The sequence below is a fragment of the Apium graveolens genome, unplaced genomic scaffold (genome assembly GCF_009905375.1).
Source record: "Apium graveolens cultivar Ventura unplaced genomic scaffold, ASM990537v1 ctg926, whole genome shotgun sequence".
Lineage (NCBI taxonomy): Eukaryota > Viridiplantae > Streptophyta > Magnoliopsida > Apiales > Apiaceae > Apium > Apium graveolens.
This window is the reverse complement of record NW_027421865.1, coordinates 13,685-40,979: the sequence shown is the minus strand read 5'-3', so window position 1 is coordinate 40,979 and position 27,295 is coordinate 13,685. Positions and strand designations below refer to the sequence as shown.

At 35.7% G+C, this 27,295-nt stretch overlaps 2 protein-coding genes across 4 annotated transcripts; one reads left to right on the top strand and one right to left on the bottom strand.

Moving 5' to 3' along the window:
• Positions 1 to 960: 960 nt before the first annotated feature.
• On the top strand, positions 961 to 6,792 carry LOC141705712 (UDP-rhamnose/UDP-galactose transporter 6-like). The gene is made up of 6 exons (XM_074508602.1): positions 961 to 1,155; positions 1,743 to 1,994; positions 3,979 to 4,163; positions 4,256 to 4,456; positions 5,450 to 5,611; positions 6,213 to 6,792. The coding sequence occupies exons 2-6, from the start codon at positions 1,865 to 1,867 to the stop codon at positions 6,540 to 6,542; spliced, it is 1,008 nt and encodes a 335-aa protein (XP_074364703.1). The 5' UTR covers positions 961 to 1,155; positions 1,743 to 1,864; the 3' UTR covers positions 6,543 to 6,792.
• A 3,752-nt stretch (positions 6,793 to 10,544) lies between these two features.
• On the bottom strand, positions 10,545 to 27,186 carry LOC141705711 (protein GIGANTEA-like). 3 transcript variants are annotated; one of them, XM_074508598.1, is made up of 15 exons: positions 26,893 to 27,185; positions 25,888 to 26,056; positions 25,317 to 25,388; positions 25,095 to 25,149; positions 24,811 to 24,953; positions 24,369 to 24,640; positions 24,085 to 24,140; positions 23,385 to 23,625; positions 23,120 to 23,270; positions 22,053 to 22,262; positions 20,369 to 21,895; positions 19,625 to 19,693; positions 19,301 to 19,519; positions 19,010 to 19,102; positions 10,545 to 11,204 (listed from the first exon to the last, which is right to left on the bottom strand). In XM_074508598.1, the coding sequence occupies exons 2-15, from the start codon at positions 25,972 to 25,974 to the stop codon at positions 10,905 to 10,907; spliced, it is 3,495 nt and encodes a 1,164-aa protein (XP_074364699.1). In that variant the 5' UTR covers positions 25,975 to 26,056; positions 26,893 to 27,185; the 3' UTR covers positions 10,545 to 10,904. The 3 variants fall into 3 exon arrangements, with proteins under 3 accessions (XP_074364699.1, XP_074364702.1, XP_074364700.1); XM_074508601.1 differs by having other exon boundaries at positions 25,888 to 26,012; positions 26,893 to 27,091; XM_074508599.1 differs by lacking the exon at positions 10,545 to 11,204 and adding an exon at positions 17,587 to 17,846 and having other exon boundaries at positions 26,893 to 27,186.
• Positions 27,187 to 27,295: the final 109 nt, after the last annotated feature.

Below are 27,295 nucleotides of genomic sequence, written 5' to 3'. Positions count from 1 at the left end.
GCTTTAAGTTTCAGCAACTTTAATTCTAATTATGTTTTTTTTATTTTGTTGGACTTAACTTCAAATTTGAAAATATAATGTGAACATTTACAATTTCGTGTAATAGTTCGTTCCCATTTGTGTCCAAACAGTTTGTTTCATTTCGTGTACACAAATGGTACACAAAAAAATTCGTGTCCACTAAGTCGTGTCGTATCAGGTCGTGTTTCTGTCTCAGTTCCAGGAACCTGTTTTGTTTTCGTGTCATTTCCGTATTTAGTCGTAAAGTACACGAAACACGATATTACACGACACAAAACGAATGATTTACCATATCTAGTAAGAGACTGGTATATGATGTCTTATGGAGAGTTGGGATTTCGGCCGAAAGTAGACAATTGTCAACTTTCTTACTCTTTTAGGCGAAGTCAGTTTAACTTTTAAACTACATTGGAGATGTTAGACTACAGGCTCGACATAATATATTTTTCGTAAGACACGATTTGTTATTCTAACTAGGTATTGCTACACAGATACACTTATACAGACTTTTTTCTTTCTTATGATTAATACATGCTTCTTTCATCTCACTCAATTCTTTACATCGGAGTTCGAGTACGAATGTTAAAAAAAATATAAATTAGTATTAAAAAGTAAGAAAAATGAGTAAAGTGGTGTGAGACCAATTAATTTTTAATTAAAGTGGGTATAACGGAGAAAAGTAGTGGATGTGGTTATTTTTTATATGATAAAATTTTACTATTTTAGGAAATTTTTGGAATGTAAAAAAATAGGAGGGATAGCCAAAAAACGGTAAAGAAAGGAGTGGTACGTAAAGGGACAACCCACAGAAAAAAAAACTCTATATAAATGAGGGGGACGGATGAAGTAATTGATATAAATATATAAAATCAAACAAAAAATGGCACTCGTAAATTAACGAAGTTTGTAATAAAATTTATGTACCAGTCAAACCCTAAATGCAAAACTAATTACCGGTGCTTCCCTTCCACCTGAATTACCCACTCTCCCTCTCTTTCTATACACACACCTCTCTCCTCCGCTATACATACATACATACATATCACTGTATATATATACACACACGTTATCTCTATCACTGAAGCTACAAATATCCAAAATTTACACTCATTACGTCCTCTTCAACTCATACCGGTACGTAATCTCCCCATCAATCATCCTCGCTCTTTTTTAAAAAAACTGTAATTATTTAAATATAATTCTCTTCAAAATATGTTTTTGTTAATTATGATTGTATCTATGTTAACAGATCTTATAATTTAACGGAATTGTACTGTTAATTGTGATCTTCGCCATATGTATTCAAATCATGAGTGTGTTGAGATGTAGATCTGATGTGTGATCGTTGCATTTATGGATCTGTAGTGATTTTTTAATTTTAAATTTAAATTTAGAGTTATTAGAGTCGCATTTTGAGAAGGCCGAGTGATAATTTAGTTCAGTTGCAAATTGTTGTTATTTTTAGACTTTAGTAATTAACGATCAAAATTGATTTTACGGCTACTTGTATCACTCGTAAGCTGAATGTTGTAGCGACTCAATTTTCAAATTGTATATAATGTATGCATATCACCTCCATGCCTAAATTCTAATCTCTCTCTCTCTCTCACACACAGAGAAACTTGTTGATATGTTGTTAAGTATTTTGAATCCGTTATTAGTGCAGCAAAACTTGGATGTGCAAAATTTCTAATGTTTCATTAGTTTTTTTTTCTAATCAGGGAAATTGAGGAATAAAGGCGGAAAATTCTTATTTTGTTGTTAATGCGGGAAACTAAAATTTTGCATATGGTACAGAAGAGGTAGATATCCTCTTGCGACCAAAATTTTGATACTGAAAAAGATGGCGCCATCAAGCAAGGCCGATAAGAAAGCTGCACTAGATGCAGCTGCATGGATGTTTAATGTAGTCACTTCTGTCGGGATCATCATTGTCAATAAAGCCTTAATGGCGACATATGGATTTAGTTTTGGTAAACTCCTTGTTAAAGTTACATTTTTTTTGCCTAAATCAGAGTTGCATTGTTTTATCTAAACTATATTGCACTGTTTTTTGTCCGGTTGTTATATTTTGTTTTGGTGTACGGAGGTCAATGAATGAATGTACATTTTTACTTGTTTCTTCCCACTTGATACAATACTTGATAGTATTTAACTATTCCTGATATAACTAGCTTAGCTTTCAACATTAAATGAGCCAAACGTTTGGAATATGACGAGTTTGCACTAAATTGCTTCAATAAAAAATCAGTGAATTGAAGACTCGCTAATGCAATACTTTTTTGATTTAATGAGAGATACTATGACACTTCCGTTTTAAGAATTGGTCTAAATTCCCACCTTATTTTTTTGTTAGAATTATTATCTTCTGTTTTTTACTCTCCCTTGGTCCCCTTTCTTCCTCTCATTTTTTCTATACAGTATATTGAACCTGCCAAAATTAGAGTATATGAATATATAATACGGAGTACATCTAAATGTAAGGAAGAATTAGATGGATAAAAAGGGATTTTTGGTGTTATATAGATTTGGGTTTCTCAAAATACTTACCAGTGCGGCACCCAATAAACTTTCAATTTATTGTTTATCATAATTATTGTTCAGTCAGCACAGTAAGTGCGGATTCTCATGGAAATAGCCTCTCTACTCTGAGGAGTCATAAAAGGTCTGCATAATGCTCACTCTTGTCAGCTAAATTAGATAGGGACATATCAAACATATGTAGATTGGTTCACTTGCAAGAAACACCTAAGTCTAGAAAAGAATGTGTTACTTGATATGATATCTTGATTTCTTAAAGCACCTTAGTGGTCTAGAGTTGGATGTTTGGAAGTGAAATGTAAGAATGTGAATTTTTTTTTACAATCCAAATCGCTTCACATTAACTCATCAGAAAATTAGCTAGTGTAAAATGATTGCACTTGCTGACACACAAATGTCCCAAATTGGGTATAAACTGGATGGTCAATAACTCATTTTAATGAGCTACTGCACTCATGAATTATGAATATTTAGTCTTGAATTGGACTCCTAAACTTTCTTATGAGTTAAGATATGTTTTCCAGCATTATTATACAACAGCGAGAAAATCAATTATGTTTAAAATTGTGCGTTGTAATCTATACTGAATGATAACAATTTGAAAGATAAATCTTCCAAACTGTACTATGCTAATTATGGGTGAATATATACTATTCCTAACCTTATTATTTTGTCATAAGTCTTCTAACATGTACTATACTTTTGCCCTAAATTTATATCCACAAGGGATAAGCTGTAGTCATGTATGATGATTGTAAAAGATTCTAATTTTACTTTATAGTTGTGACTAGCTTATCTATCAGAAGGCTGTCACTCCTTGTGGCCCTTGTGGCCCTTGTGGGTACCATTGCTTCCTATTACTGGTAAATCGATGTAATACTAAAACAATCGGTTTGATGTTGTCCATGTTACTTTCTCCTGTCAACAGTTCTTGAAACTTCGTGCTTAAATCATTACTGTCAATATCTGCTCCCCTTGAGACAACAATAATTAAATGTAGCTTTGCCCTTATTGGCAATTTCGAGTCTCTAGAAGAATTTTTAAAGCATTTACGGAAATTTTATCCCTCTGATAATTGTCCTACTTAATTCAGCACCCAATGAAGTAATAGTTAGAACGTAGAGACAAGTCAGATTTTTGACCTTCAAACCACTAATTAGTAATAGGTGTCGAGTAGTGCTGTTTAAGAAATATAATGATCCATGTTGAAGGGGGGGGGGAGGGATTATAGTTTAAAGCATTGAAATCTAAGATAACTTTTTGCCATTTACCGTAACTGCTTAAAAAGGAGATATTTATCAATGTACAATAATAATTAGGGTGACCGTATATTTCTGAATAGGTAGTCAGAGATTTTTATTACACTATTTGTAGTTTTTTCTTACTCACAGCTTTTCATTTTTGTATATCGTGCAGCTACAACGTTAACTGGTTTGCATTTCCTTACAACAACCTTGATGACGGGTGTTCTTAGATGGATGGGATATATCCAGCCGTCTCATTTACCTGTTTCAGAGCTTCTCAAATTTGTCCTATTTGCAAACTTTTCTATTGTAGGAATGAATGTTAGTCTGATGTTGAATTCAGTGGGATTCTACCAGGTACCTTGATCTTCTCATCTTGGACATATATTTTAACTCTTTGACCCATCTATATTGGGACTTGGGAGTAATAAGTGTAAATTGCATTTCAGATCGCAAAACTGAGTATGATCCCTGTATCCTGCTTATTGGAAGTTGTTCTGGACAAGATCCGATATTCAAGAGATACGAAATTGAGCATCCTGGTCGTTTTGATGGGGGTTGCTGTCTGTACTGTTACTGATGTGAGTGTTAATGGTAGAGGTTTCATTGCTGCTTTTATTGCAGTTTGGAGTACTTCTATGCAGCAGTATGTAAGTTTTTCAATTCACTAGAATCTACGTGGTAATCTTAGTGGATAATAATACAACATTATTGTTTAGTAGTTTGACCTGTACTCGAGACAACCTGCAATATCTTACAAGTGACAGGAATATCTGTAGTTCACTTCATGCTCATCGCGTAACCCAAAGGGAACTGAGTACACATTGCCAAGCAAGGACCCATCTGCTTTAAATAGTACTATGTAGATTGAACAAGATTCTCGTTTTGCTCTCAAACAATCAGTATTATACAATTATGAAGTCCTACACCCTTCTATTCATATAGTAATATCTATTTCAGCAAAATTAGAGTTTTACTGCCTTGAATACATTTTTGTTAGAGTTAAATTCAGTTTGTATCTTCTAACTTATCAACATATGAGTTTTGATAAATGTATTTTCGAAAAATAATTTTGCATCCTCTGAGTTTGAAAGAGCAAGTCATATAGCAATCCATCACACTTTTCCGTTAATGGTTTAATGTTAACTCATGACATTTTTTAGTTTGAAAATTCGTTTTCCCATATTTGACTTTTTCTTTTTTTACTAAACTACCATATATTACTATTTAACATTAACGATGCACCTTAACAGAAAAAATGTGATAGGTTGCAGTATGTCCTGGATTTTCAAACCTAGGGGATGCAATAAGATATTCTGAAAGCGTGTATATCAAAACTCATTTGTTGAGAAGTTAGGGATGTAAACTGCATTTAACTCTTTCTATATGAAATCTTGGTTGTTGAATGAAAATGTCATTTTTTTTTCAAAATTAATCAATTAATCACACTTACACACCCTCCTTGTCTTTAACAAGATTTGAACCTCCACTTCACACAAAGGAAGTATGAGAGATACCGCTAGACCAAGAAGGCTTTCCTATTTTGTAAACACTTCTGAGTTAAATGTCCTCTGATATTCTGAATTGCCTGCAAGTTCTTGGCATAAGCAAGTGTCACTAATCTGCTTCATTATCTTGTGCAGTATGTTCATTACCTTCAGCGGAAATACTCGCTTAGTTCTTTTAATTTGTTGGGGCACACTGCACCTGTTCAAGCTGCCTCTCTGTTGTTGATAGGCCCCTATTTGGATTATTTATTGACCCAGCAGAAAGTGTATGCCTTTAACTTCAACATGGCATCTGCAGTAAGTACTTCATTTCCAATGTTTATAATATTCATCATACTTATGTTTGCCATTTTCTTTGCACCAACGTTATTATTTTGGTTTCTGCATGAAGTGGCTTGCACTCAACTTGATCTTCAAAGTTTTCTTTTCTTTTTTAAACCTTTGCAAGTGTTTGTGCCCATGCAGCTTCATGCGGAGTATGCTGCATTGCTGCTGCTTATGCCATATTAGAAATTGGTATCAACTAGCAAATGCAAACCCACCTTTTTACTACAGAAATCTGAGATAAAGAAGAGTATGGGCATAAAATGTGGAATTCAACATCTAGATAATACCGATCAAAGAGTTAAACCATTTGAGTATATTAGCAGGATGCTAATTCTGCATAGTGTCAAACTTGTATAGAAGACACGAGAATTAAGAGTGGTCTCATACTAGATAATCCTGAGGAATTTCTTAAATATACCCCAGAGAATGTTAAAGGCTAACAAATGTCCATGTCTCTACTTGAACCTTTTTTTTTACTTCATTCATGGCATTCTTACCTCTACTTTGTTCAACACTTCCACTAATATTTACAATGTGATTCTAAAGTCTCTCTCATATTCTTTTTCCGCAGACGTTTTTATCACTTTCATGCTTGATTGCAATAGGGACCAACCTGAGCCAATTTATCTGCATTGGACGATTTACAGCAGTTTCATTTCAAGTGCTTGGCCATATGAAAACAATTCTTGTTTTGGTCTTGGGATTCTTGTTCTTTGGAAAAGAGGGTCTCAACATACAGGTGGTCATTGGCATGCTTATAGCTATAGTTGGAATGATCTGGTACGGTAATGCATCATCCAAACCAGGTGGCAAGGAACGTCACAGCCATTCGATGTCTAGGAGCAGCCAACAAAAGCTTGTTCCATCTTTGGAACCATCTGAACTCGACGACAAGGTGTGATCATTGTGGAATTTTGACTGGAGCATACAGAGGGTAGCAGCTACGTTAAATACCAGGAAAGTTTTAGCAATCTGATCCTAGATACAGACACAAAGTCAAATACTGCCATAGCTGTCCCTATTTTGTAATTCATATATTCTAGTTTGGAGATCATCTCTGGAGATGGGATACAACTATGTAGAGTTCAAATTCCTGAGGGTTCTCCTATTTATTGTCCCTGTTATAATTTATAATAATTTATTTTTGTGCATTTTTGAAATGAATGTTCTTTATTTCCTTTGAAGACCTTGGACTAGTTATCGGGTTCTAATAATTAAATGAGAAGAACATGGAGGATGAACAAGAAGGAAGACTCAGATAAAATCTCTCTCCATCAATGGTCCATGGTGCAAGTGGGTTGTGTTTGTACATTTTATCATTTCTGTGTATCTTTTAACATTCTTTTACTGGATAGTTTAATATATGAAGTATATGAACGGCTAGAATCAGATGGTCATGGCCAATTGTAATAGCGCCTCAAGGGTGTTCTAGCGGAAACTCGTTTCAGGAGCATTTATTTTTCGTAATGGAGTATGCCCATCATGTTCAAACTGACAGTCATATATATTTTAGAATATGCAGTAGTCAGTAGAGTATATGTATAATACTAATATTTTTTTTCTTAATCTGTATTCATAATTTTTCGTATTAAAGTAGTTCATAAAATAATTACAATCTGCCCTAGTCTTGTGTCTCCCCCTCGTCCTTTCAAGAGATTTGAACCAGTGTTCTAAAAATCCCCAATAAATTCCCGATTTAATCGATTAATTCCCAACAAATTATCTTACAAATTATCCGACCGATTTGATATTTGAAATCCGAATAATTCTTACGAATTTTTCTTTATTGGAGTATATATATTTATTTATTAAAATTAAAATACTATATTAGTTCTATGGAGTCCACCTTTAATTGGAGTCCTCGGAGTCCATATATGTTCTGCAAGTAAAATATAGCTTAAAATATTGCAAAACATATTATTTTTCGACAAACATCACTATTCTATCAAAAATCTTGTAGATTGCATACATTTTACAAGCAGAACATTTAAAAAATATATATTCTACAAAACATGTTTAGTTTGCAGAACATAAATGTTCATGTTGCAGAACATATTGCAGAACATACATATTGTACCGTAAATATATGAGATTTGCATGATTTTGTTGAAGTTATGCTATTTGTGTAACATGTTTTGCAAAATAACACGTTTTACAATATATTTTATTTGCAGAACGTAGATGGACTCCGAGGACTCCGATAAAAAGGTGGACTCCATAGAACTCAGCCCTTAATTTATATATTAATAAGTATAAAAATTATGATATAATAAATATATATTTGTCAATAAATAACTGATATAATGATAATAATATATTAAATATAATTTAATATTATAATATATCTGATTTTTACTCCAATTAAACCTTTCAATTAATTCCCGATTTTCAATTAATCCTAAATCGATAACTCAAACAATCTTGACCGATTCCTACCTGATTACAATGTGTGGATATTGGTTGTGGATCTTACATATGAATGTTGGTTCCTGGTAGATATATACGACTCCCTAGCATTTCTCATTTGTTTTTACTATAAATTATGCCGGTAGGTAGTTCACCATACTCATTCCTTCCATTTTGGCCATTTTGGAGATCAAGAGTCTGGTGTTTCCGCCGCAAAGTTCATCAAAAAATAACTAATATATGAGAGATGGCAGTGTTCTTACTTGCGGGAACTTGAATTATTCGGTAAATACATCTTACAGCGATTAATCGATAATTATTGAGAATGATTAATTAAAACGCTAACTAGATGTATTTAATAAAATACAAAAATACTTAATCGATTAAATTAAATATATTAATTTAAGAAATAAATGCAGTAATTAATCGCATTATGAAAGTGAAGCAGTTGAGCACCTTAAAATAGGGATGTAATTCGAGTCGAGTTTGTGCTTACTAAAACCCAGTTTGAGCTTTTTTTATCAAGTCGAGCCCCAAAAAAAATCGAGCTCGCATAGATTTGCTCAGTTAGTTAAAGAGGGAATAATTATCCTCTTGTCACAGGTTCGAATCTCACGGTAAAAGAATTTATGATTATGCCTTTATGAGCCAGAGCATGTTGCTTAAATGCGGTTTATCTTGGTTCACATGATTTGCATGATATTGCGTTAGCCCGTAGGGTTTACCCAGTGCGCACCCAGAAGATAGCGGTTGCGGGTTATCTACGATAAAAAAAATCGAGCATGAAAATTATGTTCAGACTCGACCCGTAAATTAAACGAGTCGAGTTCGAGCTATTCGCGAGTTTTCGAGTTTATCGATTTTTTTTATCGAGATTTCGAGTTTATCCCAGTTTAACGAGTTTTAGTTTGAGGTTATCGAGTTTTCGAGCTTGACTGAGTTTTCGAGTTGAGTTTCCCTAATTTTCGAGTTTTGACTTCAATTTCACGAAAATATTTGATTTTATTATATTAATTTCAAGTTTAACCTAAAAATATCTTTTTTTTGATCCATTTAATATGGAACAATAAAATTTTAGAATAACATACTTAATATTTTCAATACTCAACTTTTCCTGATCAATTAAACAATATTCTAATATTGATAAATATTTTACGGGTTCATTTTATTTTATTATGTGCTATAGATAATAATATACGATAATAAATAATAACAATGAAAAAATGTGATTTTTATCATGAATATATTTAATTTTTGATTTTTCTAAATGGGCACCATAGACCCAGAATCATTAACAATTATATAAATTATATTTATTAGTATGAATTGTCACGAAGTGCAATTGGGGCTACGACTTATAAATTACTTTTATAATTTAAAAGTAATATTACAATTTGCACATGACAATGTTACTATCTCATTATTGGAATCTATAATTGTACAATTGTCAATCTATATGTATATAAAAATTAAAAACCGAGTTTAACTAAGTGATTGAATGCATTCATTGGTCAAAATATTAATTGAAGTGATAATTGAGAAATAATATACGTACATTTCACTATTGATAATAATATAAATGTTAGTTGAATATTTTCATTTAAGTATGTGAAAGTTTCTCCTTCTTATTATTCATCACCATATATAAATATAACAATATGAGCATTATATCTTACATATAATTAGCCTAAAGAAGCCGATGTGATATGATCGACAAAACAACATTTGAGAAGGTATTATCATGTGAAGAAACTAAAATTCAATTACAAAAGTTGATATGATTTATTTTGATAACAATAAATAAGCTATTATTTTTTTAATTTATTTTTAAATTTAGATAGCATATATTTTTTACTCTAGCTAATTAATATTGAAGTTTTTCATAAAATATTTAACTAAGGGAGTTAATACGATTTATAATTCTAATATAATAAAACTTGTAAATATAAAAAACCTAGCAAATTAATTTGTAAAATTAATATTAATAAATAATTAGATGAAAAATATATATCAAACCCATAAATATTTAAAAAAAATAGGAAAACGGTAATCGAGTTCGAGTTCGTGCCAAGACGAGTTCGAGTTTTTCGTGTTAAGCTCGTCTTTCGAGTTTTTCGTGTCAAGCTCGAGTTGAGCTCAAAAAAACTCGACTCGAGTTCTTTCTCGAGCCCGAAAATGTGTTCAAGCTCGAACTCGAAAACAAGTTCCAGTCGAGTCAAGCCCATTTTATCACATTTTATCAAGTCGAGCTCGAGTCGAGTTCGAGCCGGCTTGGTTTGAATTATACCTCTACCTTAAAACGATAAATATCCAATTTATTGGTAAAATCGTTAATTTTTAGAACATAGGAGATGCCGACATGGTAACCTTTGGCATTTTGAAATTGAAATTACTACAAATGCGCCATCTTTTACTGGTATCCTCGCATCGCAAAAAATTATTCCAACCTACAAGAACTTACTATATACTACCACCTCTCCTGATAGAAGCTATAAACTTTTCCGGAAAAAAAAGGAATAAATGGATAAAATAAAAATATTGTTACAAACAGCTGAGCTAGAAAACCCCGACCCAAGTCGTAGAATCAGCAGTTCTTTCGTGTCAAAACAATCCATATTACAACTAACTCAAGGGAAGTACTTGAGCAAATACAACATAACATGGAATTAGGCTAATCGTTGTCTTGTTCAGAGTTCAACTGTACATAAACATCAAGAAGGATTATACAATTTTGTGGCGTTTATATTCAGACATCCTTCATGAAATTAAAAGTTTCTTCATGTTCACGAATCAAAGTGGTGACAAGGGGCCAGGAATGCAAACCTTACAAGGGTTGCGTCCTGAGTTAGTTTCAAGTTTAAATGGATATTGTGCATCCTAATTCTTTGGCAGCCGTATCAAGAAATTGCATTTGCATGCCGGATGAAAGTCGACTGTGAGCTTCCCATGTTAGGCACTTGTCGATATCTGCTTGCCAGTCGATGATATCTACATTTAGGTATTGATAGGCAGGGTTATGGATGCTATTAATCTCCACTTGTTTACTACCAGAATGTATTAGACCAGCTTGCAAAATAGCACGAAGAACCGATATGCTAAGAGCACGGACATGAGCACTTGGGTGAGAGAGACAACGGACTGTAGCTGGAAGGCGACACTGCACAATGAAAGACTAGGAGTTAGTAAAGCTTCTGGAATTTATGTGTGACCAAAATAAAGATGCTGCCTATACCAAGTGGTCATATGAAGATCACACATAATCATATGGTGTCATGCAGTGTCAAGTTTGCAAGCAACAGCGTAGCATACTAGCATTTTAAAGAAAATGAAATTTACAAAACAGCATCCAACTATAGGATAATTTTCATGTCATGTATTTGTTGAGAAACTCACTAACAAGTATAGCAACATAGAGGCAAGTGTATAAAGAATTTAACAAGTTTAGGCCAAGACCACAGTTAACAAAACAAAACATGCAGGTAAACAAAATCAGTAACTGAAATAACGTAGAGAGAAAGAAAGATGTACCCGAAACCATAGATTTCAACAGTGACTGAAATAAAGGTTTACAGATACAAAACGCCAAGAAAATGATTACAGCTGAGTCACCAGGCCTTGCTCAAAGTCCTGGCTGCTCTTGAAGAGATTATTGCCCCTACCTGCTGCGTTTGGGATGTGCGCAATATCTCCACCAGGATAAAACAGCTCGGAGTTTATGTTAACAGCAACAACAAAACCTCCACTTCGACCAGCACCTCAGTCGCCGGAAAATATCAGCACTTCAGGACTTATGGGAGAGAAATGCAGAGAGGTTGAAGAGAAGAGATGAGAATGTAGTGTGTTGTATTCATTCAGTTTAGCCTCTATTTATAGGAGAGGAAAAATGAAACTGACCACACACTTAATGTCTGAATTAAACTGCTCCATTAATGAAAAAATCAAAACTGATCAGATTTTGAATTCATAAATGAAAAAATCAAAACTGAACAGCTTTTGAATTTAAATTATTTGTAACAGCTTTTCACATTAACACCCACATTATTATCAGAACTTAAGTTAAGTTCTGATTTCGACTCATCAGTACTTAAGTTCTGATTCTGATATCAGAACTTGTTAAGTTCTGATTTTATTCATCAGTTCTTAAGTTCTGATTCTTATATCAGAACTTGTTACAGATCAGATTATTTGCAGGTTCAATATATTTAGACTACTTAGCCTATTTCAGAACCCAGCCCAATAATCCAATCATCGATAAATAAATTCGAATTAAAATAATTCTCAAATAAATAAAATCCTCGCCCAGGTCGCCTCGCGTACGCGAGACGCCGAGACATTCGCCCAAATCGCCCTTCGACCCGGTCCGGTCCGGTCCGGTGCGTGGCGGGGCGCGCGTGTGTGTGCGCGCGCGTGAAGCACACAACAACACAATGGACCATCACACACCTTAGTAGTTGTATACTACTCATGTGGGTAATACCATATAAAGCACACAACCCCCTTTATTTATTTCAATGTGGGACAAACATTCTCAAATTTTCCAAGCTTTTCCAAGCTACTTTCATCTCTCATTTCATATGGATTTCATTAAGATAATTCTTAAAACCATACATGAAAATTTAAGTTCAAATATCATTGAACAATTTCCAATCATTAGATTTTAGGATTAACATCAAGAACATAATTAAATTAAGCTCTAAAATCCTAATTTCCTAACAATCCCCCACAAATCCATACAGAAATGTGATCAATTTCCCATCATGACTTGTTTTTCAGAGTCGGTACCCTTCCGGGTTTGAACCCTCCTAATTCCTCTACTTCAATGGCTATCGGACTCAGATGGAATGTTTCACCTTGAATCTTAATCCGTTTAGTATAACCATATTCCATAGACGACGACAAGTCAAAGGTTATGGTGCCAATCTACGGCTTTGAGACATTAATGGTCATGTCTCGATCCTGTTCGTCGAATGCTTCAAGGATTAACCCTATCCTCTAATTGCGACCACACAATTACATTCGCTTAGCTGGGCATCTCCAGAGATATACTGCCTCTATCTCGTCAAATGACTTGATCCCATTCAGAGTTTCAACACTCTTGCTTTTCTGGCAGTGTCAGTACCTTCTAGGTTTACAGGGGATAGATTCAGATACTGTAGTATCATCTATGTAGCAAAGGTACTACCAACTCATCCTTACAGCTTGTTATTACCCATTGAATACACTTCAAGGGATCTCCTCTCATGTGTATTGGGTTCCCACTGTTGATGAATTATGATGGGTTGACAATCCCATCCCCAACCTTGACTTAAGGACCACTGCAGGTTCCAGTCCTTTAGTAAGAGGATCAGCTATATTATTCTGAGTTCCTATGAACTCTATAGCTATGATCCTATCAGTCACTAAACCCCTTATAGACTTGAGTCTAACTTGGATGTGTCTCTTAGTTTTAGCATTATGCTTTTTACTGCTAATCTTGTCGATAGTTGTTCGACTATCACAGTGAATAGCAATAGCAGGAAGCGGTCTGCTTACTACAGGTATTGCAGACATAAGTCCATGTAACCATTCAGCCTCCGTCCCTGTGGCATCAAGTGCACACAACTCAGCCTCAAAAGTAGACCGAGTAACAATAGTCTGTCTGCTTGACTTCCAGGATATTGCTCCACCAGCCAAGGTGAACACGTATCCAGTCACTCCATTGGAACCAGACTTCTTAGCTATCCAACTTGCATCACTGTACCCTTCAAGCACACCAGGAAATCTCCTGTAGTGTAAACTAAGGTACATTGTGCCTTTTAGATATCTAAGTACTCTATCAAGAGCATCCCAATGAGTTCTGTTTGGACAGCTTGTATATCTCGCCAATTTAGACACAGAATATGAAATATCTGGTCTAGTACAGTTAGCAAGATACTGCAAGCTCCCAATAATCTGAGAATACCTTAACTGAGACACAGGCACTCCTGAAGTATTCTTGACAAGGGCAACTTTCGAATCATAAGGTGTACTAGCGATTCTACACTGTGAATAACCATATTTCTCAAGTATAGATTTCTCTATATAATGAGATTGAGTCAAGGTTATTCCTTCAGTGGACTGAATCAATTTGATTCCAAGAATCACACTTGCCTCACCCATATCCTTCATTTCAAAATGCCTTTTCAAGAATTCTTTAGTCTCGTTAATAATCTCAATATTGGTTCCAAACAGTAAAATGTCATCCACATATAGGCACAAAATAACACACTCATTACCTTTAACTTTAGTGTAGACACACTTATCACTTTCATTAATCTTATAACTGAAAGGCAATATAGTTTCATCAAACTTTTTATGCCAATCTCTGGGAGCTTGTTTCAAGCCATAGATGGACTTGATCAACTTACATACTTTCCTTTCATTGCCTGATGCAACAAATCCATCAGGCTGATCCATATAAATCTCTTCCTCAAGTTCACCATGAAGAAAAGTCGTCTTTACATCCATCTGATGGATGATAAGACCATGGACTGAAGCCAATGCTATAAGCATTCGGATTGTTACCATTCTTGCAACTGGAGAGTATGTATCAAAATAATCAATTCCTTCATTTTGCTTAAAACCCTTAGCTACCAGTCTAGCTTTGTACTTATCTATTGAGCCGTCAGGGTTCAACTTCCTTTTAAAGACCCATTTGCACCCAATAGTAGAACACCCAGGAGGGAGATCAACCAACTCCCATGTTCCATTGGAAACAATAGAGTCAATTTCACTCTTGATAGCGCCCTTCCAGTGCCTTGACTCAGAAGAATCCATAGCTTGCCGGAAAGTTAAAGGTTCGTCCTCGATATTGTAAGTGATGAAATCACCTCCAAAATCCTTGACTATTTTTGCACGCTTACTTCTCCTTGGTTCCTCTAATTCCTTAGGAATAGAGCTACTACTAGGTTCCGCCCCCACATTTGTCATCTTTTCCACATGATCAGGAATAGAACTTGATGTGTGAGTAGGATCTTCCTCAGAAGTCGTTTCAGGTATTCCAGTCTTCATAGGGTAGACATCCTCAAAGAATGTCGCATCTCGAAATTCAACTATCGTGTTTGCCACTATACCATCTATGTCAGATTTTAACACTAAAAATCTCATAGCTGTAGTGGTTTCAAGATAGCCCAGAAAGATACAGTCAACAGTCTTTGGACCTAGTTTCTTTCTCTTGTGTTCAGGAACAAGCACCTTAGCAAGGCACCCCCACACACGAAGATACTTAAGACTAGTCATCCTGCCTTTCCATAACTCCAAGGGTGTTTTATCCATGTGTTTCAGAGGGACTCTATTCAAAATATGGCAAGTCGTATTTAGAGTCTCTCCCCACATGTATTTAGGCAACCCAGAGTTAATAAGCATACTATTAATCATATCTTTAAATGTTCTGTTCTTTCGCTCAGCAACCCCATTAGACTCAGGTGTGTATGGTGGAGTAACTTCATGAACTATACCATTGTTTGCACAAAATTCATTAAAAGCATTACTCGTATATTCACCACCTCTATCAGATCTCAATCTTTTAAGTAACTTACTAGTTTGTTTTTCTACTTCAGTTTTATATATAATGAATTTACTAAGTGCTTCATCCTTATGTCTAAGTAAATAAACATAACAATATCTACTACTATCATCTATAAAAGTAATGAAGTATCTAAACTGGTCCTTGGTCAACACACCACCAAATTCACAAATATCAGTGTGTACTAAATCTAACAAGTCTGAATCCCTAACAACGTTATGAAAAGGTTTCCTTATCTGTTTAGCAGACACACATACTTGACATTTAGAATTCTTTTCTATGGTATATTTTGGAATCAACTCTAAGTTCATCATGTTCTTAAGAGCACCAAAGTTTAAATGACCTAGTCTAGCATGCCATATATTTGAGGATTCAATACAATTAACAGTAGGAATAACATTATTAATCAAATTTCCCAAAACGGGATCCGCATTAATAACAAATAAACCATTTGACAAGTAACCCTTGCCAAAGAATGTACCAGTGTGAATAAGAACTACTTTATTACACTTGAACGAAATTTCAAAACCACTAGAAACTAAACAGCTTCCACTTATTATATTTCTACGCATGTCGGGAACATGATGCACTCTCGTCAGAGATAGAATACGTCCTGAAGGGAACTTCAGATCCACGTTTCCAACTCCATGTACTTGAGCAACACTAGCATTCCCCATCTTCACAGTCAAGCTATGACTCTGTTGATAAGATACAAATAAACTAAAATCAGCACAAATATGTACATTAGCTCCAGTATCTATCAACCATTCATTTGACAGATAGGTAGAAAATATCACAGGGTTGTAGGATACATACCGGTCAACGTTGGTTTCAGAAGCCATAGCCTCACCAACAACCATGTTCACTACAGGCCCACTTGCGGTTCCAAGCACAACATTTGCTTGTGCTACCTCGGTTTTCTTCGCTTTTTTCGTAGGGCAGTCCTTACTCCAGTGCCCAACCTGCCCACAAGACCAGCATGGTTTGTTTGCCTTGGGTTTCTTGGCCTTGTCCTTGTCACTCTTAGGTTTATTACTATTAGCTTTCTTAGCAAAAGTCTTCCTCTTTTGTCCTACAGTTGCTATGTTTACCTTCGAGGTACCGTGTTCAGTTGGCATCACATGTCCCTGTTTGGACTTGTGTTATTCTTGCACCGAGATGTCCAGCATAAGGTTGGTCCAGGTGATCTCTCCTTTCTGTCTTTTCAGGGAGAGAGAGAACTCTTCCCAAGACTTCGGGAGCTTTTCAATCACACTCATCACCTTGAACTTCTCCGGGAGATTCATTCCAGACTCCTTCAAAGCATGCACTATCATCTCGAACTCATGCACCTGCTCAGTCATGGACTTATTGTCCACCAGCTTGAACTCGAGGAACCTTGCCACAGAATACTTTTCTAGACCTTGTGAGTCAGTATTATGTGTCTGGTCCAGCTTCTCCCATAAGAGTTTTGCAGAGTAGGCATCAGAAGAATAGACATCAAACAAAGTGTTTGTTAGTGCCGCCAGAATGGCCGCTCTAGCCACTCCATCCTTCTCAGCCCACTTCGCAAAACCCTTAACTGTGTCAGCCTTCTCTTGATCCACTACTGGTTTCTCATATTCCACAACCGACCACAGACCCTTTATAGTCAACCACAACTTCATCCTTTTCTGCCAGCGAGAAAAGCCAATGCCACCGTTGAATTTCTCCGGTAAACCGGTTAGTTCAACAGCTTGTGGGAAATTATAGGTGGTCCAATCAATGGCCCCAGCAGTTACACCCGAACTGCTACCACCACCAACGATAACCTCACTTTCGTTAACCATTATGCTAAATTCTAAATAACCAATAATCTCTTCAAGAATGTTGAGAAACTCACTAACAAGTATAGCAACATAGAGGCAAGTGTATAAAGAATTTAACAAGTTTAGGCCAAGACCACAGTTAACAAAACAAAACATGCAGGTAAACAAAATCAGTAACTGAAATAACGTAGAGAGAAAGAAAGATGTACCCGAAACCATAGCTTTCAACAGTGACTGAAATAAAGGTTTACAGATACAAAACGCCAAGAAAATGATTACAGCTGAGTCACCAGGCCTTGCTCAAAGTCCTGGCTGCTCTTGAAGAGATTATTGCCCCCTACCTGCTGCGTTTGGGATGTGCGCAATATCTCCACCAGGATAAAACAACTCGGAGTTTATGTTAACAGCAGCAACAAAACCTCCACTTCGACCAGCACCTCAGTCGCCGGAAAATATCAGCACTTCAGGACTTATGGGAGAGAAATGCAGAGAGGTTGAAGAGAAGAGATGAGAATGTAGTGTGTTGTATTCATTCAGTTTAGCCTCTATTTATAGGAGAGGAAAAATGAAACTGACCACACACTTAATGTCTGAATTAAACTGCTCCATTAATGAAAAAATCAAAACTGATCAGATTTTGAATTCATAAATGAAAAAAATCAAAACTGAACAGCTTTTGAATTTAAATTATTTGTAACAGCTTTTCACATTAACACCCACATTATTATCAGAACTTAAGTTAAGTTCTGATTTCGACTCATCAGTACTTAAGTTCTGATTCGACTCATCAGTACTTAAGTTCTGATTCTGATATCAGAACTTGTTAAGTTCTGATTTTATTCATCAGTTCTTAAGTTCTGATTCTTATATCAGAACTTGTTACAGATCAGATTATTTGCAGGTTCAATATATTTAGACTACTTAGCCTATTTCAGAACCCAGCCCAATTATCCAATCACCGATAAATAAATTCGAATTAAAATAATTCTCAAATAAATAAAATCCTCGCCCAGGTCGCCTCGCGTACGCGAGACGCCGAGACATTCGCCCAAATCGCCCTTCGACCCGACCCGGTCCGGTCCGGTGCGGTGCGGGGCGCGCGGGCGCGTGAAGCACACAACAACACAATGGACCATCACACACCTTAGTAGTTGTATACTACTCATGTGGGTAATACCATATAAAGCACACAACCCCCTTTATTTATTTCAATGTGGGACAAACATTCTCAAATTTTCCAAGCTTTTCCAAGCTACTTTCATCTCTCATTTCATATGGATTTCATTAAGAAAATTCTTAAAACCATACATGAAAATTTAAATTCAAATATCATTGAACAATTTCCAATCATTAGATTTTAGGATTAACATCAAGAACATAATTAAATTAAGCTCTAAAATCCTAATTTCCTAACAGTATTATCATTATTTCAGGAACATAAATACATAGTATATTTTTATTCAGTTGTCCTCAAAACAGAAACTATTCTTTGCCATCATAGAAGGTTGTCCACATATCCTCTTACTAAAAAGTCATAGTATAATTGCAAAGAAAGCAATCTTTAAGAATCGGAAAACGGCACTCAAAATACGATAACAGATTGGAAAGTTGATAACGGTATTGAATCTATACCTTCAACAGGTTTGAGAGTCCATCAGCCACCGCCGCCCCAGATTCTCCCCACTCGAGTACTGGTTGAACGGCTCTGGCTGTTGCTTCTAAAAGCTGCTCATTACATGTAAATATATCATCAACAAATTGTATCTTGATTACTCCATAATATGCTTAAATAATGAATAATGAACAAGGTACATATGGAGTCCATAACACTTTAAACTCCTGATGTCAAAAAAACTAAATTTACAATAAAATATTTTGAAGAAGTATACATTACACGGCTATATATAAAAATTGTAATTTTACCTCCAGCTGTGGCAATGTGCATGCTTCTCCATCGACAAGCATTCCGTCAGTAGCACGCAGAAGAAGGTCTAAAGCGCTAGCCAAAATTATCAATGACTCAAGAGCTTCATGATTTCTCATTAGCTCCACTATCAGTTTTACAATGCGTTGGTTGGTTCTCCACATCTTTTGACCAAGGTCATCATCTTTTGCAATCCATGGCTGCAACTCTTTCTCTGCCTGCAAAAAAGACAATGCCATAACCCTTTAAATTTATCCATTAGTATAACTAGTTTGTACTTAATGTTTTCCACCAATTGCCTTTTGGTAGTATCTTAAAGCTACCTGAAGTACAACAGCTGTTGCTGCTTTTGTCGGTGATGCCTTAACCACATTGCAGAGCGCATCAACTACCTGCACATATATATGAACGGCAGACAGAATTTGGCATTCAAGTATGTAGCTACTGTATATGATTTTCACTTTACGGCAAAGTTGCATCTTAATTTTAAGGTCTTTAGTCCAGTCATCCCTGCCCCACTCTTTACTATAAGATGAGGGTACAGGTCTCATTAGTGATTAGACACATGTGAAGTGCCTGCGACTTCCAACACAGAAACTACACAATACAAAACATGTCACTACATTAAAACAGAGTGCAGCCGTGCAAGTAAAACAATCACTGACCAATTGGATAAGACAAAGATGAAAGAGAAAAACATGATAATGGACATGTAATCATATCAATAGAAAAATACTATTACAACGTAAATCATTATTAATTCAACAGTCTTGGAAACAAGTCCGAGTAAAAATTAAGGACGCAGCTAGCAATTAATTCCAGTATCATATATAGCTGGTTCCTGGCTTTTTTCATAAAGCCCAAAATTTACTCTTTGCAATTCTGTGTCCCAGATATCTACAATTTCACAAAAATCAATACCCCACTACCTCTAATTTCGATAGCAAAAGAAAACATTAATTTGCAATCAGAAGGTTACCATGCACTACATAACAGTTAGGTCCATGCACCAACAGCTCCAATATCCTAAAAGTAATTGCGAGCTTTTATCGGACATAGAAAATTACCTGTCTCCACCCCTGCTGAGCAGAAGTACTTTCTGCAGTAGGTTGTGTTTCTGGTGCTGCAATCAATTTGTACCACAGCAAAGAAACAACTGAGAAACATAATTCTTGTTTCTCGGTCATCAGCGATCTTAACAGAACTCTTGCACTGAAATTAAATCCTACGTGCCTGTCTGTTGTGAGAAAGTTGGCTAAATCTGAAGCATCAAATGGGAAACTTGTGATTTCTTTGCCAGTGGCACCAGAATCACATGGATGAGAAACTTTCCTACACTTATATAGAGATCTTGAATTTCCGAAGCTTTGAGAGGGTAAACTCTGCGACAAATCTGCGTAAGAAGGATTTAAAATTAAATTTTGAACTTTTACGTGGTCAATCAAAGAAGAATCCTTTCTAACAGGTGCATGCAACAGGTGCGCTTTCAATGGTTCTGCCTTGTTGACAATAGATGCTACTGCTTTTCTATGAATGTCAATAAGATTATAAAGAGAAGACGCTCTGAAGTGAATTTCATTATCCCACTTGCAGCGCATCAGTACAGAGAGAGCTTGCATGCAAGCCTTTGACCGTCTGAATAATTCAGAAATATGAGCCGCCACCATGGCAGCTGCAACTATTTCATTTGAGCTGTAACTCCATGAGGTGCCAACTGAGGATGGCTTCAAAGCAAAGAATGCTTCCAAAATTGACAATATTCTGCGAGTATGAGAAACTGCTGTGTCGATACTATTGCGAAAATCACTAGGAGGTTCATTAACTTTCACAGTCTTCACAACATCCTTTACACCAATAGATCTGGCCTTTTTCCCAACCCTCGAGATCAATGGGAAAAGCTGGAGTTCACAAGCAAGAGCACAGACAGCTGCAAGGACATAGGAATCAAAAGCTGCAACAGGTCCCTGTCTTTTTAATTTTGTAGTTCCCAGGTCTCTTGGTGGATTATTTACTACCTGCAACTCTGCAGTAAATTCTTCAGAAGGATAACTGTCTTCTCCTCTTGGTCTCTTGCCCCTGTTGGGCTGTGCTTCATGACTAACACACACAGTTAACACAACAAAAAGCAGGCGTGAAGCAAGCTCTACCGAGGCGCAGGATTCTAAAAATAGAGAGTGGACCATTGTACGAAGCTCTGCCACGGCAAGATTTTTAGAGGCAGACCCAAAAGAATATTTCGTTTTTCTTTCTTCTTCCCTCGAGGATTCAGGTGGAAATGTTCTTTGAAGAATTGCCTCAACAGATGCAACAAAAATCTTCATGAGACATGCTTCAGAAGGACTACCACGGGGAAGATACTCTAGGACTTTAAGGAGAGGAATATACAGGTTCCACGATAAAATGGGTGGTTGTAATGGGGTTGCAACTATGATTTCTGGTAGATCAACAGCTGAGGAACTTAAGGGAATCAAGCCATAGGCAGCTTCCCATATAGTACATATTCTCCATTCAACCTCAGGACCATGAGCACAAAGAAGTGAGGCAATCCCTTGGGCAGTGGCTTCTATAGTTGCTTCAGCAGATGGCTGTTCTCTCTGTACATCAAAAAAAACGGATGAAAATCAGATTATTATATGTGCATAACTATTTCTAGGCAAAAAATGACCAGAAGGTATTTTAAAATAAAGGACATATAGTTCCTTGAAGCCTTCAACTCCATTCATCATTAACTATATTTCTAATGGCAAATACCTGTTTTTTCTGCAATGATATGGAAGCACCTACTGGTTCAAGTTGAGCTTTAATCCCTTCAACTTGTCTTGGTGGGGGGAAAAGCAAAGCAGGTTGCGAAAGTACACGAAACAATAAAGCAGCTGCTGCATCTGCTGCTATACCTGCTCTCATGGACATTGCGGTCCCAATTGCACGCAAGAAATGCAAATGCATCCAATTTCTCGGAAGCTACTCCAATGTATAAAACAAATATCAGTAATTCCATCAGATAGACCATAGATTGATAAACAGGTATTCTTTTCTACCTTAGTACTTATAACTTACATCAACACAAATTTTTAGGAGACATTAATCTTAAACACTGCATTACTTCACAATAACTTTGTAAGGTTGCGTCTGTATACACAAGTTAATATTAAAACTGTAACTTGATTATTATTCTATACTACCAAATGTAACAGTTCATAATGTAAATTTTTAAATGCTGATGCCTGATGGAAATACATATGTTTATAAAAAAAAAATTGGCGATAATTTACATTGATTTCGTAATATACTTGATTACCTAATTCTGAAGAAGATTCAACCTCATTAGAAGTATAAGTTTGTACAAGATGGCTATGTGTTAGTGAAAGTTGAATTTCATTTGTATTCGAAACTTTTAACGTTAAATGTAATGAAGTTGGGTAAAAGTAAATAACAACGTTGCTTAGTGTGGGAGGTTCAACCCAGGCACAAACTGCTAACAAACAACATTTTATGCAAAAAAAATTATAAATTAACAGAAACTAGAGACTATTAGATCACTGTCCAAGATGATTCCAATCCCCAACTCAGAGGCTGAAAGAAATTGCCTATAGAAGAAGATTACTATTTAAGGTGACCAAAGATGCTGTTTAACATTTACGAACAGATGCCTTCAATCAAAGAGTAAAAAGGGTGAGACTCTAGAATCTGTCAAAAAAAGTGATCAAGGAAAAGTTTTACTTTCAAAACAAAAGCTTATATAAGTCGGGTCCATATTTATATACACAGAACTGCTAACCACTTGAAATATTAAACTGTAAGAGATTGTTATAATGTACCCTCATTCCAGATGCATAGTCTTCTGCTGCTCTAAGGAGTTCCACAAGTTGTACAGCTGCATCCAGGGCATCTGGCGCCCATGATGGCGGTGCTTCTAGAAGTCCAAGAAGAAGTCTTTGGGTGGCACTTGGACTAGCAATTGCATAATATCTAACCAAAAGACATGAAAAAATCAATATTGTTATACGGAAACATACATCAAAATGCAGTGAACGTCTTTTTCCTACAAAGATATATACCGCCTATAATGGTAGACAAAGTTACCTATGAAATAACCGGGCATATGGCTCTAGTGCTGGCAGCCCTGCTACAAGATGTTCGTCCATAGATGTCGTCGGAGGAGGAAGAAGAAGTGCAGGAACAGCGGCTGCAGTCAAAGTAGCAGTCTCATAGCGAGCCACTTCTTCATCACAAACACTTAATATTACACCAGCGCCATTAGCAACGGCCCATCTAGGAGTCGATGGCATTAGCTGAGGGTGCTTTCCAGCTCCCCGTGAAGATGCTGTCGTCGGAAAGATATAAGAAAATTAAATAGATGAATATAGACGTAGTTGCATTTTATCTAATTTTTAAAGTAACTAGTACTACATTTATGACCTGAGACTGCACTGTTATGCCATGTTCTGTTTTCTATAATCTCCTTTACTTTTTGTTCTTTTGTATTTATGGTTACTTAGAACTTCATCTGAAAAAATCCCAGAGAAGTGCAAACATATACTCCAGTAGCGACCAGGCTCATACAAAATAAAGCTAAACATAATTATGTGAGGTATTTTTGGTGCAGGACAGGTATCAGTTTTACACCTCACCTCAGTTCCTAATAAATACAAATAAATATTTAATTTCTCCATAGAACATTTGGAATTATAATTGATAGCGACCTGTTTCTGCAGAAATAGGTTGAGAAACAGACTTAGGAGTCTTGGCATTTGTTAGATAAATATGATCTAAAGCCACTTACAGATAGATGGTGGCTTAAGCTCTCCAGCAGCGTATTTCCCCATCACACCACCACACCTAACGCATAATAATTTTCATGAGCTTCCAGAATAGGAGTTATGACCACGTAGTTGGTTTCATTAGTGATAGACTCACACTTACTGTTTAGCAGTTTTCAAGGAATAGCTAGATTCATCATATATATGATGTACACATATATTTATATATGTACCCACACACTCATCTTTAGAAATGCACAAACATACCCATGATTCAGTAAATGTCTTGTTTATCGTAGTCACTTACCAACGAAAGTAATCACTTCTAATTGCAAGTGGTGCAGCAAGCAATATATCAGTTATCCAGGGAGACAGGGGCCGCAATGGTTTCTTTTCATTTTGCACTGATGGTTGAACTGATTCACCGTCTACAGAGTTACTTGTTGTAGCACGACTGCCACTGTAACTTCTATCTGCTTCACTGTGCTGTCGTTCAACCTTGTATATTGGCCGATTATAGTGAGTTAAAATTCGCAGGATTTCTCCACATGCCAGAGCCCACTGCTCAGAGTACTCATCCTGTAAAATAATTACAGTAAGTTTTACACTGAATTTAAACCACATTACATGGTGCGGAACACTACATAGATCTAAATGTCGAATGTCAATTACAATCGTTAAATGCTCTTTTAATTAGAATATTTCATGTATACAGTGAGCAAGAATGTTGATGCCCGTGAGTTTATTACCTCATTGCTTGGGCAGACCAAGGAAATGAAAGAAGAAAAAGGGGGGCAAGTCCTGTCATATTCAATTGTGCTATCAATGATACATGAAATTATAGGAAGAATGACGGTGTGTCCATGCTCCGGATGATGAAGGACAAATGTTGCTGTGAAGAGATATACAAATATTCGTAAGTCACTAGGTTCTCTCATAAATGAGAATTTTCTTTTTCTTTTTTTAAAAAAAAAATGATAATCTTAAAGTTTATCAATATACTCTGGGAAAGCAACATAAGATAATATATTACCTAAAACATCATCAAAGAGGCGTTTTTCATTTGAAGGATAACGGTTCCGGATCAGCTGTCAAAACATAATACGTTACCAATTAGCATCATCCACCAAGATACACCATTGTATAAAAAGGATGATACGAAGGCAAAGAATTTGAAAAGAGTATCTTGATTCACAATTTTTCTCTAATAAAACTACTTGAGAGGTATACTACTAGTATATAGCAAATAAATTACCTCGGCTATATCTTCAGGAAACTGTTCTGATTCAAATTGAGCAAAGTAATCAACATATGCAGTGATTTGAGCCTAATAAGAGGAGCAGAATGCTAAGAATCACAATTGTCTATATTTTCAAGTAAGAATGAGAAAAATATATAAAAACAAGAAGATGTGTGAGATTCACCCCTAAGGCAAAATAGTGAGCATACAAGTTCTGAAATTAGGTGAAAGTTCATGTTCGGGATATATGTACAAGTTCAACTGAGCTTCCACAATTATGTACAGTTCAAGTTTGAGAATTATGTTTGAATTTTAAACAATTTACATTTCCACAGATATCTTGTGTTATTTCATAATGTTCTCTATTTAATTTCCTAAAGTTACCAAAGGAATCAAACCTTTTCTAAGATGTAGGAATCTCAGAGCATTAAGCTACACAATATATTACAAATTCCGAAGTACGTAACCCATTTAAGCTTAGATGCTATCACGATAGCTCGACAAAGTTTTAGACTAAATGTAATATGTTTAAGCAACCGACAATCGCAAAGAAGATTTGAATGATCGATTAAGAAACCAGTCACACCTTTTTTTGATGTTTGTCATGGGGAGGAGGCCAAAACAATGAAGAGAACTGAAGACCATCAATCCACCTCTCACATGATGTGGCCATTATGAGTTGTTTCACGGTAACCTCTTGACTGCAACAAGCTGGGACCAACTAACAAAGCCACAATCGTCAGTTTCCGCTTCTACTGCAACCAATCAAGTACCAAAAGATTGTAATTCAACATTACAAATCGGACTAGCCAGATCTCTTAAATAGTAAGAGAAACCTTGAGCTCGCTTTATATATTGAAAGAAATAATTTTTACATCTCTTAGTTGCAAAGTACCACAACTTGTAATTATCTGTATCCCTATAACATGATTAAAAACTACAACAAATCACAAAATCTGGTAGCTTTAGCCTAGCGGATAACTCTCTTATTATCTCTAAAGGTAACAAGAGGTCGGATTTGAGCCTCAAAGAGACATAGGGTATCACAACTTCGTTTAAATCTAGGCAACTTCATTTTTTTATAATTTTAAGATTACAATTACATAAATATGTAGTCTTGAATCAAAATTGTCTGCACCAAGCTTGCATAAAACTCGAAAACTATAATACAATAATAATACAATAAATACAAAAAAAGGGGAAACCTGAAACCTATTTTATCACAAATCAAAAAGAAACCTGCTTTAATATCTCCACAGGAAGAAGATTATGAATCAAGCTAAAAAATCAATCTTCTTGTACAACATACCCATCAAAGATGAAGCTCAACATAACAACTTAAAAATACATAAAAAAAATTACTCTAAAAAACAGAAAATAAATCACAACTAAACAAAACAAAGAAACCCCACATCTTGTTCCCATCAGAAATAAAAAAAAGTAACCTGCTTTCTTATAAGTACATAAAGAAAATCAAGAATTAAAGCTAAAAAATCAATTTTTACATACATTTTAACATCAACTTAACATACCCATCAAAGATAGAGCTGAAGAAAACATAATAAAAATAAATAAAACATAAATTGAGTACCTAATGATTTACAGAAATCTATGGTTGAAAATCTCTGTATATGAGATGGGGTTTGCGTTCTTGAATTTGTGTTTAATTTACAGACTGTAAAAACAAGAAGATTGGCAATGAGAGTGGTTAAGGAGTGTAGAGAGAGAAAATGATTGAGGAGAGAGAGAGAGAGGGGAGGATCTTTAACTGGCTTCTCTCTCTTCCTCTGATCTGCCTACGTGGCCTTGATATTTTCCTCTCATTTCACACGCGCCATCCCCTCAGGCCTCAAACATCTAAACATAGTTCTTTTGCAGACGTTAAATTAACGGTTCTTGATGTTGGAATATTGTCAGCTGATTACTAAATAACTAGCATAATAACCGTGCGAGGCACGGATCATTTTTTAGAGTTTTTTTATGCATACAATTAT